The 16631-nt window shown below is 36.9% G+C and overlaps 1 protein-coding gene and 1 long non-coding RNA gene across 2 annotated transcripts; one reads left to right on the top strand and one right to left on the bottom strand.

Annotated features, from left to right (window-relative positions):
* Positions 1-485: 485 nt before the first annotated feature.
* Positions 486-3137, bottom strand: LOC115749464 (60S ribosomal protein L17-2-like). Its single transcript, XM_030686281.2, has 7 exons — positions 3010-3137; positions 2826-2862; positions 2444-2484; positions 1315-1545; positions 1127-1229; positions 981-1048; positions 486-790 (listed from the first exon to the last, which is right to left on the bottom strand). The coding sequence occupies exons 1-7, from the start codon at positions 3010-3012 to the stop codon at positions 728-730; spliced, it is 546 nt and encodes a 181-aa protein (XP_030542141.1). The 5' UTR covers positions 3013-3137; the 3' UTR covers positions 486-727.
* LOC125315943 lies at positions 1502-7512 on the top strand. Its single transcript, XR_007199271.1, has 3 exons — positions 1502-1794; positions 3796-3800; positions 7501-7512. It is a non-coding gene; the product is annotated as an uncharacterized LOC125315943 (long non-coding RNA).
* Positions 7513-16631: the final 9119 nt, after the last annotated feature.

Here is a 16631-nt window from a genome sequence, read left to right on the forward strand (position 1 = left end):
ACTCCGCATGGTAACTTTACATCCACGCGTCAAGTCACGACCCATATGAATAAGGCATGAAATTACAGATCTTCGATGAGTAATTTGGTTGAAAAGACTTGGCTCAAAGACATGGGAATTTCTTGGATAGATATTCTGAAAAGATTCTACAGACGAACCGCCAAGAGATGATCGAATTTGGACGACCGATTGGTCTAACTGACAAAAAAGTAGAGGTTTGGTTGTCCAGAAACGCTTGGATTGACTCGCGCTTGTGTCCACAAAATAACATCCAGCCATCTGAATTTTGCCAAATCTTCAGCTAAACGACCAGCACCGATCCTTATGCATGCACTTGTCTGAGATGCCCGCGTACTCTAAAGAAGCGAAGCTAAGGGGGCGGCTTAAGAGTGAAAAATCCCAAGAAGTACGATTGCAAGGAGCAATTTGCAAAAAGAACGACGTGTAAACTTCGAATGCTTTTGCACAAGAGCACCCATCCAAACGGAGCTGAAAATCAAGTTTCAACTAACAAAAAAAAAAAAAAAAAAAAAAAAAAAAAAATTCCTGAGTTACCGAGTTCCCTGAAAGATACCGCCGGCAAGGATGCCATGAAACCAAACTAAATACTCCAAATCGCACATTCTCCCTCAACAAAGAGAAAACAAAACTGTTCCCTTAATCCCAAGGATGGAATTTAGCAAACGAACACTATCATGAAATCTGAACCACCATAATGCACCAACTTTCAAGAGGAAGCCCCACTGCGCAGAGTGCTCTTTGGTTTCCTATGAGCGAGCTGGGTCTCAGGCTACAAAACCGACAAAGTTTAGATCAGTCGATGTATTGCTTTAGAGACAAACAATTTAACCAATCTCAACAGGCTGTCATCTGAAGTAAATTCAGCCAAAGCAATATAAACCCACACTACTAGGGGAGACATGAAAAGGCATCAAACTATCTTCTACTTCTAGCTTTACATGACACTTCAAGGAAATTACCTCTTTCGTGACAGATTCTTCCTTTTCAGACAAAATCAGCTCAATGTGGCAGGGAGATGACATATAAGCTGCCAAGAACAGCATACTCATGAATCTAGATAAATTCTAGCCAAGGGAATACATAACTCAACAAGGTGATGACTTACGATTAATTCTCCCATGAGCTCGATATGTTCGACGCCTTTGCTTTTGAGCTTGATTAACCTGTACGTGAGATACATATAGTGTATCCACATCCAACCCTTTCACCTGGAAACTCGCAACACGGCGGCCTGTCATCAGTGACAAGCACAAAAGTTCAACCTCTTACACGTTCTAGTAAGATAATGCGTACTTCTGCGTTACTCTCAGCGTTCTTGAGCAAATCCAAAATGAACTTTGCAGATTTGACAGGCCAGCGCCCCTGGCCATTAGAATGACGGTTTTTAGCCTGTGCAGTCCGCCCAACACCCCTACAGAAGCGCCGGAACGGAATAGCTTGCTTGTGAGCCAAAACGTCCTCCAAATATCTTTTAGCCTTCGTCAAGGGCAATTTCCTTATAGCATGGGCCGTCTCCCGAGTATTCTAACACAAAGCAATCAAAGTCAAGCAATTGTCGAACAGAAGATACAGTACACAACACTGAAAATAAAGAAAAATTAACAAGATAGCAATGAAGAGCAATTAAGCACTTAGAAATGACAACAGGGCATTTACTCCAAATAAGGGAAAAAGAAAATAAAATTTCCGTCTGAAATAAGAGAAATCTGCCACTATTTATTTTCACTAAAGATTTCCTGAAAACAATACTTGTTTTTAAGTTTTCCAACTTTCGTTTATCTTTCTCATCTCCTGCTTTCACGTCATACATCTCTGTACTTCTATTACTCAGTGTTACCTGGAATTATCCAAAACAAAATGCCCTCCACAAGGCTTCACCTTCATTTCATTTCAATTGAATAAGGAAATGGAAAAATGCATTCCACTACTGCACAGGCACTGCTTTTGTTTCTAGAAACTACAAAACAAGGAAGTCTATGTCCAACCAAACAAATTCTATAACCACTTTTCTTGCTCAAAAAAATATAAAGAAACATAAAAACTAAGAAGTGCAGCTGCTCCAACCAAGTAGACTGACATTGGTATTCCCACATCACGGTCGAGAATTTTGAGAAACAAAACCATGGGATAGAGTGGGATGCAGAAGTCTATTGAAGACAACTAATGAGTCAACATGGAAATCTTGCAATTCTTGTAGAGTTTTCACGGTTTAAAAAGTGTCTATTAATGTTCGATACATTCGGATAATTGTTATCTAAGAATGAATATGTACAGCAGATAAATTCGCTTTTCTGTACATTGATTCAATGGGCTCTGGCAGTCAAATCGACATCACAAATCCCATTCACCAAGACAATGATAGAAGCAAGACGTCACTGTTGCCTACCCATCACATGCTGAAGCTTTACATTACACACCATACCTTGAAATGGACCCGGAGATCAGATCCCCTTGCCTTGCAAGCTGCAGATAACCACATATATAAGATCAAGAGAGAATTCAACTTGCCAAAAGCTTCAACCTGAATGGGGCGACCACGTCTATTCAAGAACCAATTCAACCTGAATCTAGTCACAAAGACTATCCACATAATTATCGGCGATTACCATCATACACTAAAGCCATTCCCGCCACAGATTGAAGAGGAAGTGCAACTCTGATTCGATACTGAATGGTTCTGATTCTATTCCTTTCTCACTTATTAAACAAACCTTGCAGGGTCCAATACGAGGAAACATGAAAATCCCTGTTGTCGACTAACAAAGCGAGCGAGTCACGAAAATAGCACAGAAGCATGTACTTACACTTGGTGGGGTTGTCCGGCTCTCTCGAGTACTTCACCTGACAAAGAGAATCATCACAACACTGACTGTAAGATTTCAAGTCATTCAGAGAGAAACAGAAAACAAAGAGAAATAGAAACCTCGCTCGATCAAATTTACGGGCGCTTGTAGAAGTTGAATTTGTCAGATTTCAACACATACTCACCATTGTTGCTCGATGCTCTGTCCTCGATCCTCCGCTCCTTGGCCTGCTGAGATAGTCGGAGCTAGGGTTTGGCGATTATAAAAGCGATCCGGGTTGCTGTTGAAAATTAAAATTCGGGTGATCACGGGTCGGGTCTCCGATTGGGGCCTGCACTTGTGGGCTTTCGTGTGGGCTCCTGGTCAGACCAGGCTTTAAAATAGAACAAAATTCTCTCTCCTAAATAAAAATAAATAAATCCAATATTCTACTGTTGGTAGAATTTTCTTCGAAAAAATTATATAAATAGTTATCGAATTTTGATCAAACGTACAATATGGTCCATGGACCTGTAATTTGTTGAATATGTCCTTAACTATTAATAAACATTCAATCTAATCCTAAATTATTAATCCAAATTCATTAAGTTTGAATGGAGAGCCAAAATAAAAATAAAAATTATGAGCATGATTCATCTGAAAAATCGATATATAATACATGTCATGGAAAAACGATAGACATGTGAACAATTTAATTTAATTTTTTCTTTTCTAAAATAGATGAATAAGAAGACAGACATGTTAACTCGTCATTTTTAAGTGTCTAACTGAATATATAATAATCCATGCCATCGCATAGCATCTAATTTGTCATTTGAGCGAATTGAAAGGCTACATTGAACATTTACTAATAGTTTTTTAAGGATTATATTAAACAAATTAAAAATCCATGAACGACGTTATACATTAAACCAAAGTTCACGAATTATTTGTTTTGTCATTTTTCCCTGGGAAAATTTCAACTAAGAAGTTGGAGTACTATCATTTTCTCAATAAGAGCATGAAGTGAACCTTATTTCAAATAATGGCGTGAAGTGGCCACGATTATTTCAAATAAGGACATGACCTTATCGGCCACCCAAATATTCCAGTTGGTCAAGGGCGTGTTTTCAAAGATAATTTTAACCTAAATTTAGTTAAATTAGATTAACTTTGTTTTTAAAAAAATGCAAGATAGGCTGGCCAACCCTCACGCTTGTGACCGCCGATGGCCAAAGGTGGGGTGGGCCTGGTTTTTCTTTTATTTCTTTTTCTATTTTGAGTTTAAAAATAGACGAAATAAAGAAAAAAATCAAAAAATAAAGGACAGAATTGCCATTGACTAGCCGATGTCAGGCCTTTTTTTGAGACTAAGATGATCATTTTAGGCCCTTATTTGAAATAATATTCACTTCGGACTTTTATTTGAAAAAATGATAGCATTTCGGGCCATTAGTTGAAATAAGATCCATTTCAAGCTTTTATTTGAGAAAATAAAAGTACTTCAACTTCTTACTTGGAATTTTCTCTTTTTCCTATTTTTCTCTTGTATGTTTGTTATTTATGATCTAATAAGGCACCATTGATAGCTTTGGGCTCCATTTCTTTCGCGAAAAATATGATCTTTCCGAAAAATATTTTTTAGGAAGTCATTTTCCAGAAAATGACTTCTTTTTTAGGTGTTTGGTTGAAACTTGAAAGAGTTCCGGAAAATATTTTCCGTTGTTTGGTAAGAAAAATTCGCCTTATTTTTTTTCTTCAAAATAGACATGCATTTTTAGGCTTCGATAACGGACTGGGAAACTGGTATGGGACCCAAGGTCCCCAATTCAAAATTATTAATTCAATAATTGAGTAACAAGTGGTTGTATTAGAATGTAGAAACTTGGGATGAACCCCGACATGATTAGTGCCCCCGGATCATTCATCCAACAACATAAGAATATGTGCTGATAACATGAAATAGTGGAACTCAAAGGAAGGTCACGAGCACAAACAAGACAAAAGAAAAAGGGACATTCGCAAAAAGGTACTTGAAGACTAGGGAGTGAGCAATCAACAACATCTAAAAAATCTAAAGAAAATTACAACATATAAATTGTCACCAAACCAGCTCCCCTCAACGAAGATTCGGAAAAATGAAATAACCAAGTAGCAGAGATTCTTTCGCATAATAGAGATGCGGGACGTTCAAAAGAAACCTAAAAAATGACTCATATATTGCTCATTTTCAGACTAGTTTCCAAGATGAACCGGCTTCGGCTACGTTTGGGAATGACTTTCCCAAGGGGCTTTGGACACCTAAAGCCCTTGGGCTAAAGTGTAGGTGTTTGGGAAACATTTTTGAAAATATCCTTAGTGAAAAGTAGCTTTCAAAAGGCTTTCTAGCATTCTCGGATGCAACATTCTCGGCATGCTGCCGAGAATGCACAAGATCCTTTTTTATCTTTCCTTAATTATCCTCAAGATTTATTGTAATTCCAAAATTAGCCCTTAGATAGGGAAAAAAACATCCACGAAGCTGGATCGTTTCACGATCTCTTCCAAGAGGATGATAGCAGAGACGAAGACACACCCAGAAACCCTAGATCTGGATTCTCGGTTCTTTCCTTTCGCGTGATTACCTTCGACGACGATGGCTCTGCAAAGGTCGGTCTCCATCCACTCCTTCTTCGATCCCTTTGCGTTGGCCCTCGTGATCATCGTTTCGACGCAATCGCACGGTGAGTTCATCTTCTCTCACGTCGCCGCTGCTTTCCTTTAGTGTTTGACATAGATTCCATCAATTTTCTGGCGCAATCGGTGAAATACTTCACTTTTAGGCCTTTATTAGTTTCATTTTTGCCTGGATTTTCTTTGGAATCCCGAAGCTCGCCTCTTGAGCTTGAATCTTGCGTGGTTGTGTCTTACGTGGTGCATATGCATAGTGTATTTTGTGGCTAGTTGGCATTTATGCTGATAGTGCATAGGTATGTGAGCTAAGATGAAATATTTGTTCAAGTTGGCCTTCACATCGACATGATTTAGCGATTAGGTAAATCTACCAACCTTGGAATTTTCCGTTTTGCTATGACTAGTCAATCAAAAGGCAATGTATGAGGCTCTATGTGTTGTAACACCAAGAATTGGGCGTTCATCTCTAGTTAAAGATGATAAGATGGCTCAGCCATTTGAAGGAGTCTCCCATTTCTTGGGTCATGGATCATATGATAGATACACTTAAATTTTTGTACGGACAAAGAAGTTACCTTGAATTTTTTTCACTTCCGGATATCAAGGAAAGGTAAACAATAAAGAACAAGAAAAAGTAAACAATAAACTCGCTATCAAGGACAAAGTCTACGGTGCTTAGTGGCGTGGTAGGGTTTATGGACACCAATTATGCGAAAAATATGGCCTTTTCGGAAAATATTTTTCAGGAAATCATTTTCTTGAAATGACTTCTTTTTTCGATGTTTGGTTGAAACTTGAAAAAGTTCCAGAAAATATTTTTTGGCGTTTGGTAAGAAAAATTCGCCTTATTTTTTTCTTCAAAATAGACATACATTTTTAGGCTTCGATAACGAATTGGGAAACGGGTATGGGACCCAAGGTCCCCAATTGAAAATTATTAATTCAATAACTGAGTAACAAGTGGTTATATTAGAATGTAGAAACTTGGGATGAGCCCCGATATGATTGCTCATTCATCACAACATAAGAATATGTGCTGATAACACAAAATAGTGGAACTCAAAGGAAGGTCACGACCACAAACAAGACAAAAGAAAAAGGGACATTCGCAGAAAGGTACTTGAAGACTAGGGAGTGAGCAATCAACAACATCTAAAAAATCTAGAGAAAATTACAACATATAAATCGTCACCAAACCAGCTCCCCTCAACGAAGATCCGGAAAAATGAAATAACCAAGTAGCAGATATTCTTTCACATAATAGAGATGCATGACGTTCAAAAGATACCTAAAAAATGACTCATACATTGCTCATTTTCAGACTAGTTTCCAAGATGAACCGGCTTCATCTTCTTCATCTTTTACGTAGAGATACTCATATATTGCTCATTTCTAGCGGACACACAATTGCTCATTCTCAATCACTTCATTCCCAGCGATCACACATCATCTTTGCATGTAACATATCTCAAAATACATAATCACTCATTCATGGTGGATGACAACATCACTAATAATCCAACTATATTAAAGCTAATCGATCAACAATCACCATCAACAGTAACACCAGCATATAACCCCGTATGAGAGAGACTTGACGAGATGGACTAAAGCAGAGGCTAATATGCGTATACCTGGAAATAGGCAAGACCCTCCATGCTAGCAGCACATACTAGTTTAATTCTCAAAGTACTAATAACAGCAAAATAAAAAGAAAGAAAAAGTGTGCCTTTTGGCAGCAAAACTAAATAAAACATCGCTAATTATGTTGTCCTTTTCTTAAAAATTTGCCAATCCACACTTTTTGAAGATTCACACTCTTCACCATGAATGCATTTGCAATTTTTTCATTCTAAACTAAATAGTCAAAAACAGATCCGAGGGTAAGTTCATCATGTCCATTCACTTTCATCACCTCACAGCAGAGTTTAGAGTATTCAGCTTTCATCACCTCATTGGAGATTTTATAGTATTCAACAATGGTTTAACTCAATGCCTTCATTGCCAATGCCATTTCTCCAAGCTTTTCTCCTTTATATTCCTATGATGTGTATGAACTTGTTTGATGATTTGGTATTTGTTGTTTAAAAAATATTTCATTTCGTTTAACTTTTTATGGATTATCATTATTGATGAGTCCATCCTACTTATGAAAAGTATTTAAACAAGAAGTGATTGATATGTATGATGAGATGGCACCGGTGGTTGGGAGAGATATAGCCACCAGAAGCTTTGCTAAGCAATTCGGAGATATAGATGCGACGGAAGTTGACTCCTCTTCTGTTGATTTAGGCGATGATTTCGATGAGGTGATGAAGGGGAAGGTGCTCTGTTATGTTCAAGAGCAACCACTCAAGAGACTCCTCTCTCTCTCTCTCCTCACATCAACCAAAGGCCATTTACGTGTTTGTGTACTATGATTGCAAGAGAAGAAAAAAGAAAGGCCTCTTTTAACTTCTTTTGCATCGGATCGATGTTGACTTCTAGATTTTGATTGCTTTTTAATTTTTGCATAAAAAAATTAGGAACTACCCTTAGCCTTTATCCAAAAATAATTTTTCACAAAATTTGCATTTAGGCTAGTTTTAATTTCAATATTCATGCATTACATTTCGCAATTAATTTGGACAGACGATGGGTGGATTTATTGAGTGCTATGAGATTAATTAAATTAGTTGGACTAAATCCGTATGGATATCAATTTGGCCGAACCTATGGGGGTTTGAAGATTATCATGCGAGATTTTTTGAGTGGGGGGAAAATCGATCTTAGGATAGGAAATTTGAACGAAAATCTTCAAAATTCAGCCTTGATAGGAAAGAAGAGATATCGCAGGAAATCGGGTTCAAAAAAATAGAGAAAAGCAAGGATAAGATATTCTGCAGGAAGTCTTTTTCTCAACAGCTCATATTCTCAAGCCTATAAGAAAGACCCGGTGCTTTCGAAGGGGTTAACATTGAAAATCACGGCCACACGTAGCTCACAAGGATAATTCACGAGAGAGATCTGGTGGGTAATTCTTATTCAGAAACGTGAGGGAAAAACTCATTGGGGAGGCCACACAACGGTCATGAATTTTTTGATGTTCCTGTGCGCTTGATATCAACCAGCGAATTCTCGGTATCAATTGCAGCTTTTGATCAAACCGCTAAGTTTCCTTGTTGTGTTGAGCCTTCTCTTTGTAGCTCCGGTGAATCATCCATGTAGCAACGGCGTAAAAAATCCTTTCTCTGTAGCTTGAATTTTTTATTACAGGTTTCTACGTTGCTCTTCCACAAATTTTTAGCAACATTCTAGCATCTCTCAGTCCTTGACTAATCTTTGTGTTTATAGCCCAAAAGTCATTGGTGATTGGTGTATGTGGAAAGATCACTCCTGTAAAGCCATCCCACGCAACGGTGCTTCAGGGAACCTATGGAACTTCCCATTAATTTTCAAGCATCACCATCGGTCGCAAACAAGTCGTGCGCCCCGTCTAGCTGTGCGTGAACCCCGTCGTTCGAGTCCGGTCTACATGCTTGATCCACTAGGCAATACGAGGTTCGTATTTGGCAATCACATTCGCCAAATTAGATAACGATTCTAATCTTTAGAATATCCGAAAATTCTGTTGCCTAAATTGATTGATTTGAATTCCAATGATATCTTGTTGAAAGTTTGCATATCAAGCTTGAATATTCTCGAGATATCCTGCAATATATCTTGTGCTTAAATTGGAAAGATTCTGTTTCGATATGAATATTTGGGGATTTTCTAATTATTTTTTGATAATTCAAAAATTTTCCGAATATACTCAAGATACCCGAAAATATTTCACAATGTGATCGATTACGAAATTTCCTAATCGAAACTTAATTCAAAAGAAATTGCGATAACTATATATCTTTTTATTAACAGATTTGCAACTTTATTTTGAATTCATTCGTAAAAATCGAAAATCACAAAAAAATTATAAAATTCGAAATTAAAAAAATCATTCAAGTTTCATCTTTTAATTTCATGTCACAAAATCTCGGAACATAAAAAAAAATTATGCAGATATGGTTTCTTAAAAACCACGTATTATCATTTTTTTAGAAAGATAGGATTTTCTAGAAATCCTATCTAATGGATTGCATTCAATATAATCTTTCTGAATCCTTTCTAATTTTTAAAATATGTAGATATAGGGTAAAAATATTTTCTTAAATTTTGAGAATTAATGCGAGTTAAATCCAAAACTTTTAAGATAATTTTGAACCAATTCACTCTCATTTTTCATTAATTTTTAATTTCTAAAATTACACAAAAATACAAAAAAATTTCACAAAAAGAAAACCCAAAAATTGCACCTTTTAACCTAAAGTCAAAATTAATCAAAATTGCCAAATTGAAAATTTTTTTCATGAAAATTGGTATCAAAAGGGTGTGAATGAAACATTAACGTAGCCAAGTCCCCGAACTTTTAAAACTCTGGTTCGTAGAAATAATATAGTTTTCTCTCACTATTTTATTTAGGTTTCTAATCAATCTATTCAAAATGATTAGTGCCAGTTCCGAAAATTAAAATCTTTTGTCTAATAATCACTTGAACCATAAGTCACAATTTGGTATAATTTGAGAGAGTTCGAACTAAGTTAATTAAGTTTATTAATTATTTGATAATCCATTAACCTAAAATTGGAAATTGATTTTTTGGTCTCAATAATCAGTAGACCCAGTAGAGTTTCTTTAGTTTCCATTTGGTTTGCACAGACATTTTCCTTGTAGAATTATTATTCTTTGATCCTCTCCCTCTCGAAACACCCATCCACCAAGGAATACATTTATCAAAATCTTCATATGCAGCATTTAAGTAGATAAGTAATGTTGCTATTTAACAGACTTCCCATTTAATCTGCCTTTGTTGGTCTAATACACCAAGAATTATTACATGCAGATGGTCAAGAATTGCTCGCAAGCTACCAAGGCAAATAGACAATGAGATAAAGAACTATTGGAGGACTCATATGAGGAAAAAAGCCCAAGAAAGAAAACATTCATTTTTGCCTACATTCCCATTCCTCCTAGCAATTTCTCACAACAAGTGCAGCAGATCATCAAATGCACTGAGGACTCCACAATCACACAAATAATAAGCAAATGTAAAGCTGCTTGCTAATTGAATTGCAAGAACATTTTTTGCCATGAAAAGTGATAAAAAAAATTATTGTCACATATTGATCAAATTCATTTTTCCCAACTATGACCATCTTCAACTTGTCATCCTAGTTGAATCGACTCTTGTCATGTACACTTTGAATCGTCTTCCAGTTTCTTTTGACAATCTTCAAATGTTTCTCAACATGGTCGGGCTCACAACCTACGTCAAATCTCTCATTTATTGTATCAACAATTTGAGCAATTGAAGAGGGTTTGAAAACACTTGAAGGCTTGTTTCCTTTGCTAGCTTCATCGGCTAGAATTTCAAGTAGAACACGTTCCATAGGCTTAGACCACCTAAATTGCTTAACCTTCTCATCATTGGCCTTACCTTTACCATTCATGATAACTACGGAACAACTTTAAACAGCCGAATAAGAAAAAATCTGATGAAAAATGGCAAGTTGTAAATATTTAAAGACGATTAACATTAAAGAAATGGAAACCACGTGTTTCAAATGAAGCACCCAAAAGAAACAAAAGGAAAACTATTGGCTTCTTCTCATATTTTGATAACTAATCCACATTGCATGCAGAATCCTATCCCATTTTCCTGCTCATATCCTATTTTCCTCCTTTTCCTCTTTTTGAGAAAGTTTGACTCTTGGATTTTCTTTTTGAGATTCCACTTGCCTATTCATCTCTTTTGTGATAGAGTCATTGAGATCAAATTCCATAATAAAATTGTGTATGATACAACATGCTAAGACAACATCGACTTGTGTTCCAAATGACCAAGAAGGTTCAGAATCCAATACTCGAAAATGCTTCTTTAAGACTCCAAATGCTCTTTTGACAGTAATTCTTCAAGATAAATGACACAAATTGAATAGTTTCTTCTCATTTTTAGGTGCGCGATCATTGAACTCCTTCAAATGGTATCTAACAACACGATAGGGAGATATAATGCCATTTTGGATTCCATAACCAGCATAAGCAAGAATCACACGAGGTTTGTCAAGAAGAAGAAACCTCAATCCCAATTTAGAAATCAAAAGAATCACACAATGTTTGTCAAGACGAAGACTAATGATCCGAACGGATAATTAATCGGTTTCAATAGAAGCCACAATTTATCTTGTGAGCAACATATTAATCGGTTCCAATAGAAGCTACAATTCTATAGTAAGATCCATTAAGATAACAATGAATTTGATATAAGAACACCAGAAAATCTTGGAGAACCCATAAACAAGTTAAAATTGGAGCATAAATCATCGAATGAGTAAAGCAAATGAAGCGACCTAGAAAACCAACTTCCTAATAGAATCCAAACCTCTTAAACTATCTTTCTCTTTGTCTCACATAGAAAATGAAAAGTGAAATGCCAACAACAGCACAAGAGAAACCTAATGTAGGGATTTCCACACTTTTTCTTGAATCGGCTACTAAACAAAGAGATCAATTTACAGAAATGAGAGCTAATTACAGTGATTACCTCGGGAATTCTGTATTTGTGGGACGAGACGATGGATTAGGCAAATTACGACGCGGGAGAGGAGCAGCTCTGGAGACTAGGGACGAGATGAATAAGCCCTACGTTGTGTGAGAATGATGGGAAAAGGAAGAGAAGATGTGAAGACGAGAGGGTGGAAAGAGGGGAAAACAAAGAAAGGATCCGAGGGCGACGTGAGGGCGAAGGAAGGGCGGCGTGAGGGCTAAGGAAGCTCGAGAGGGTGACGGGAGGAGAGGTGTGGGCTACAAGAGGGCGAGAGGGTGAAGGACTGAAACCTAACAGAAAGTCCGGAAAATGATTTCCCTACTTTTGCGGATGGAAATCATTTTATCCGTTTTTAAATTGATATTTTTCATTGACCGGAAATAATTTTCCTTGACCATTTTGTTTTCCGCTCCCAAACACTATAAATTGGGAAAAAAAGTTTTTTAGGAAAACTTTTTTCGCGTAACAAACGGAGAAAGAAGGTGGAAATTTTTTTTTTCAGTAAATAGAAAATATCAATCTAGAAAATGATTTCCCATTGACCGAAAATCATTTTCCTTTATTGAAAAATATACATTTTGTTTTCCCCATTTTTAAATTGATATTTTCTATTGACCGGAAGCCATTTTCCTTGACCATATGTCACCCCCCAAACACTTGAATTTGGGGAAAAATATTTTTCATTGTATGTGGTTCTCGAAATGATTATCATCATCTGTAACTAGTGTGAGAACCGTCATAACTATTGCAGCCGCACCCGCTACCACCGCTTGGATTTTGATCATATCCATCTATATTGGAGCACACTAATCATGAAACCCAAAATATAGATGAAATACTAGAAGGGCAATGCCAACCAACCAAACAAAAGTAGCACTGTTTATATAAGCAAAATGAAACCGGGGATCTTTTATATGCCCTAAACGCTTTAGCCCGAAACATCCATATAATTGTAGCGCAGTTTATCTACGATCCACCACCTAAACTCAGTTACATCCATCTCACCAAAACAAATCGCATAATATTTAGAAAACAAAAGATTCATACGATGTTTGTCAAGAAAAAGAAACCTCAATCCCAATTCAGCAATCAAAAGAATCCCACAATGCTTGACGAGACGAAGACCAACGATCCGAACGTATAATCAATAAGTTTCAGTGGAAGCTACAATTGATCTTGTGAGCAACATATTAATCAGCTCCAATAGAAGATACAATTCTACAATAAGATATACTAAGGTAACGATGAATTCGATATGAGAACCCAAAAAACAAGTTGAAATTAGATCAGAACTCACCCGGTGAGTAAAGCAACAAAAGTGACCCAGAAAATTCACTTCCTAATAGAATCCGAACCTCTCAAACTATTTTTCTCTTGGTATCACACATAAAAGGCAAAGTGAACATCCAACAACAGCACAAGAGAAATCTATTGTAGGATTTTCACCATTTTCCTTGAATCGGCTACTCTGAACAAAGAGATGGATTTACAAACATGAGAGCTAATTATAGTGATTGCCTTGGGAATCGTGTATCGTTGGGACTAGATGAGGGACAAGGTGAAGCACGAGGTAGGAGAGGAGCAGCTCCGGAGATGAGGGACAAGATGAAGAAACCCTAAGTTGCGTGAGAATAAGTGAAAAAGGAAGATAAGATGCGAAGGCGAGAGGGCGGAAAGAGGGAAAAATAGAGAGAGGATGCGAGGGCGGCGAGAGGGCGATGCGAAGGTGATGGGAGCGCAAGAGGGCGATGGAAGGGCGAGGCACGAGCTATAGGAGGGCAAGAGGGTGAAGGACAAAACCCTAGCAAAAAGTATGAAAATTTATTTCCCTACTTTTACGGATGGAAATCGTTTCCCTTTTTTGACTAATATTTTCCATTGATTGAAAATTATTTTCCTTTGACCACCTGTTTTTTGCCTCTACCACTAGAAATTGGGAAAAATGCTTTCCAAAAAAACTTTTTTCCCCATAACAAAAGGAGAAAATATGCGGAATTTTTTTTTTCATTAATGGAAAATATCAGTCTAAAAAATGATTTCCCATTGACCGGAAAATATTCTCTTTATTTTCCCCATTTTTAGACTTATATTTTCTATTGAACGGAAATCATTTTCCTTGACTACCTGTTTTCCGCCCACCAAACGCTAGAAATTGGGAAAAATGTTTTCCATTGTAGTTATGCGGTTCTCAAAATGATTAACATCATTCGTAACTAGTGTGATAACTATCGTAACTAGTGTGATAACTATCATAACTACGGCGATCGCACCCGCTACCACCGCTTGAATTTTGATCACATCCATCTATATTGGAGTACATTGATCATGAAACCCAAAATGTAGGTAAAATACTAAGAGGGTAATCCCAACCAATCAAACAAAAGTAGCGTTGTTATATAAGCAAAATGAAATTATGGATCTTTTATCTGCCCTTTAACCCGAAACACTCATATAATCGTAGCATAGTTTATCTACGATCCACCACCTAAACTCGATTACAGCCATCACACCAAAAAGAATCGCACAATATTAAGAAAACAAAAGAATCACACGATGTTCGTCAAGAAGAAGAGACCTCGATCCCAATTCAGAAATCAAAAGAATCACACAATGTTTGTCAAGACGAAGACCAACGATTTGAATAGACAACTAATCGGTTTCAATAGAAGCTACAATTGATCTTGTGAGCAACATATTAATCAGTTCCAATAGAAGCTACAATCCTTCAATAAGATACACTAAGGTAATGATGAATTTCATATGAGAACACCAAAAAATCTTGTAGAACCCAAAAGCAAGTTGAAATTAGAGCAGAACTCACCAAATAAGTAAAGCAACGGAAGAGACCTAGAAAACCAACTTCCTTTTCTGTGTGAGACCAAGAGAAAAATAGTTTGATAAATCATTGCACCTACGGTCCAACCAATTGGAAGAGAATCAATAGATTCCTTTTGCCAACAAAAGTGCAAGAGAAACCTGTTATAGGACTTTCGCACTTTTTCTTGAATTGGCTTTTGAACAAGCTATTTACGTAAATGAGAACTAATTACATAATTATCTCAGGAATCGTGTTTCCATAAGATGAGACAAGGGACAAGGTTAAGCGCGAGGTAGGAGAGGAGGAGCTCTGGAGACGAGAGATGAGATGAAGAAGCCCTAAGTTGCGTGAGAATAAGGGGAAAAGGAAGAGAAGATGCGAAGGTGAGAGGCCGTAAAGACGAGAAAATAAAGAGAGGATGCGAGGGCGATATGAGGGCAATGGGAGGGTGGCACGAGGGCAACGAGAGCTCGAGAGGGTGAAGAACAAAATCTTATTAGAAAGTATGGAAAATGATTTTCCTAATTTTACGGTGGAAATCATTTTTCCATTTGTAGATCGATATTTTTCATTGACCGGAAATCATTTTCCTTGACCATCTGTTTTCCACCCCCAAACACTAAAAATTGGGGAAAATATTTTTCAGGAAAACTTTTTTCGTAAAACAAACGAAGAAAACAAGTGAAAAATATTTACTCCAATTTCTAATGTTTGGGGGTCGAAAATAGGTAGTCATGAAAAATAATTTCCGGTCAAATGAAAATGTCAATGTAAAAACGGGAAAAACAAAGAGTATATTTGTCGGTCAAGGAAAATGATTTTTGGTCAATGAGAAATCATTTTTCAGATCGATATTTTTCATTGACCGAAAAACTTTTTCCACCTATTTTCTCGTTTGTTTTGCAAGAAAAGATTTCTTGGGAAACATTTCCCCCAATTTCTAGTGTTTGGGGGATGAAAAACAGGTGATAAAAAAAAAAGATTTCCGGTCAATAAAAAATATCAATTTAAAACGGGGAAAATGATTTCTATCCGTAAAAGTAGAGAAATCATTTTTTAGAATTTCTGCTAGGGTTCTGTCTTTCATTCTCTCGCCCTTCTCTCACCCTCTTGTAGTTCACGCCGCCCTCTCGCCGCCCTTGCATCCTCTCTTTGTTTTTCTCTCTTTTCGCCTTCTCGCTTTCGCATTTTCTCTTCCTTTTCCTCTCATTCTCATGCAACTTAGGGCTTTTTAGTCTCATCCATCGTCTCTAGAGCTGCTCCTCTCCTGCCTTATGCTTCTCCTCATCCCTAGTCTTGTCCCACATATACACAATTCCCAAGATAATCACCGTAATTAGCTCTCATTTCTGTAAATTGATCTCTTTGTTCAGAAGCCGATTCAAGGAAAAATGCAAAAATCCTAAATAGATTTCTCTTGTGCCGTTGTTGGCTATTCATCTTCTCTTTTCTGTATGAGACCAAGAGAAAGATAATTTGAGAGGTTTGGATTCTATTAAGAAGTTGATTTTCTAGGTCGCTTCTATTCCTTTGCTCACCCGGTGAGTCTGCTCTAATTTCACCTAGCTTTTGAGGTCTCCAAGATTTTGTGGTGTTCTCGTATCAAATTCATCGTTACCTTAGTGTATCTTATTGTAGGATTGTAAGTTCTATTAGAACCGGTTAATATGTTGCTCACAAGATAAATTATAGCTTCTATAGGAGCTAATTAATT

The sequence above is a fragment of the Rhodamnia argentea genome, chromosome 7, assembly GCF_020921035.1.
Source record: "Rhodamnia argentea isolate NSW1041297 chromosome 7, ASM2092103v1, whole genome shotgun sequence".
NCBI lineage: Eukaryota > Viridiplantae > Streptophyta > Magnoliopsida > Myrtales > Myrtaceae > Rhodamnia > Rhodamnia argentea.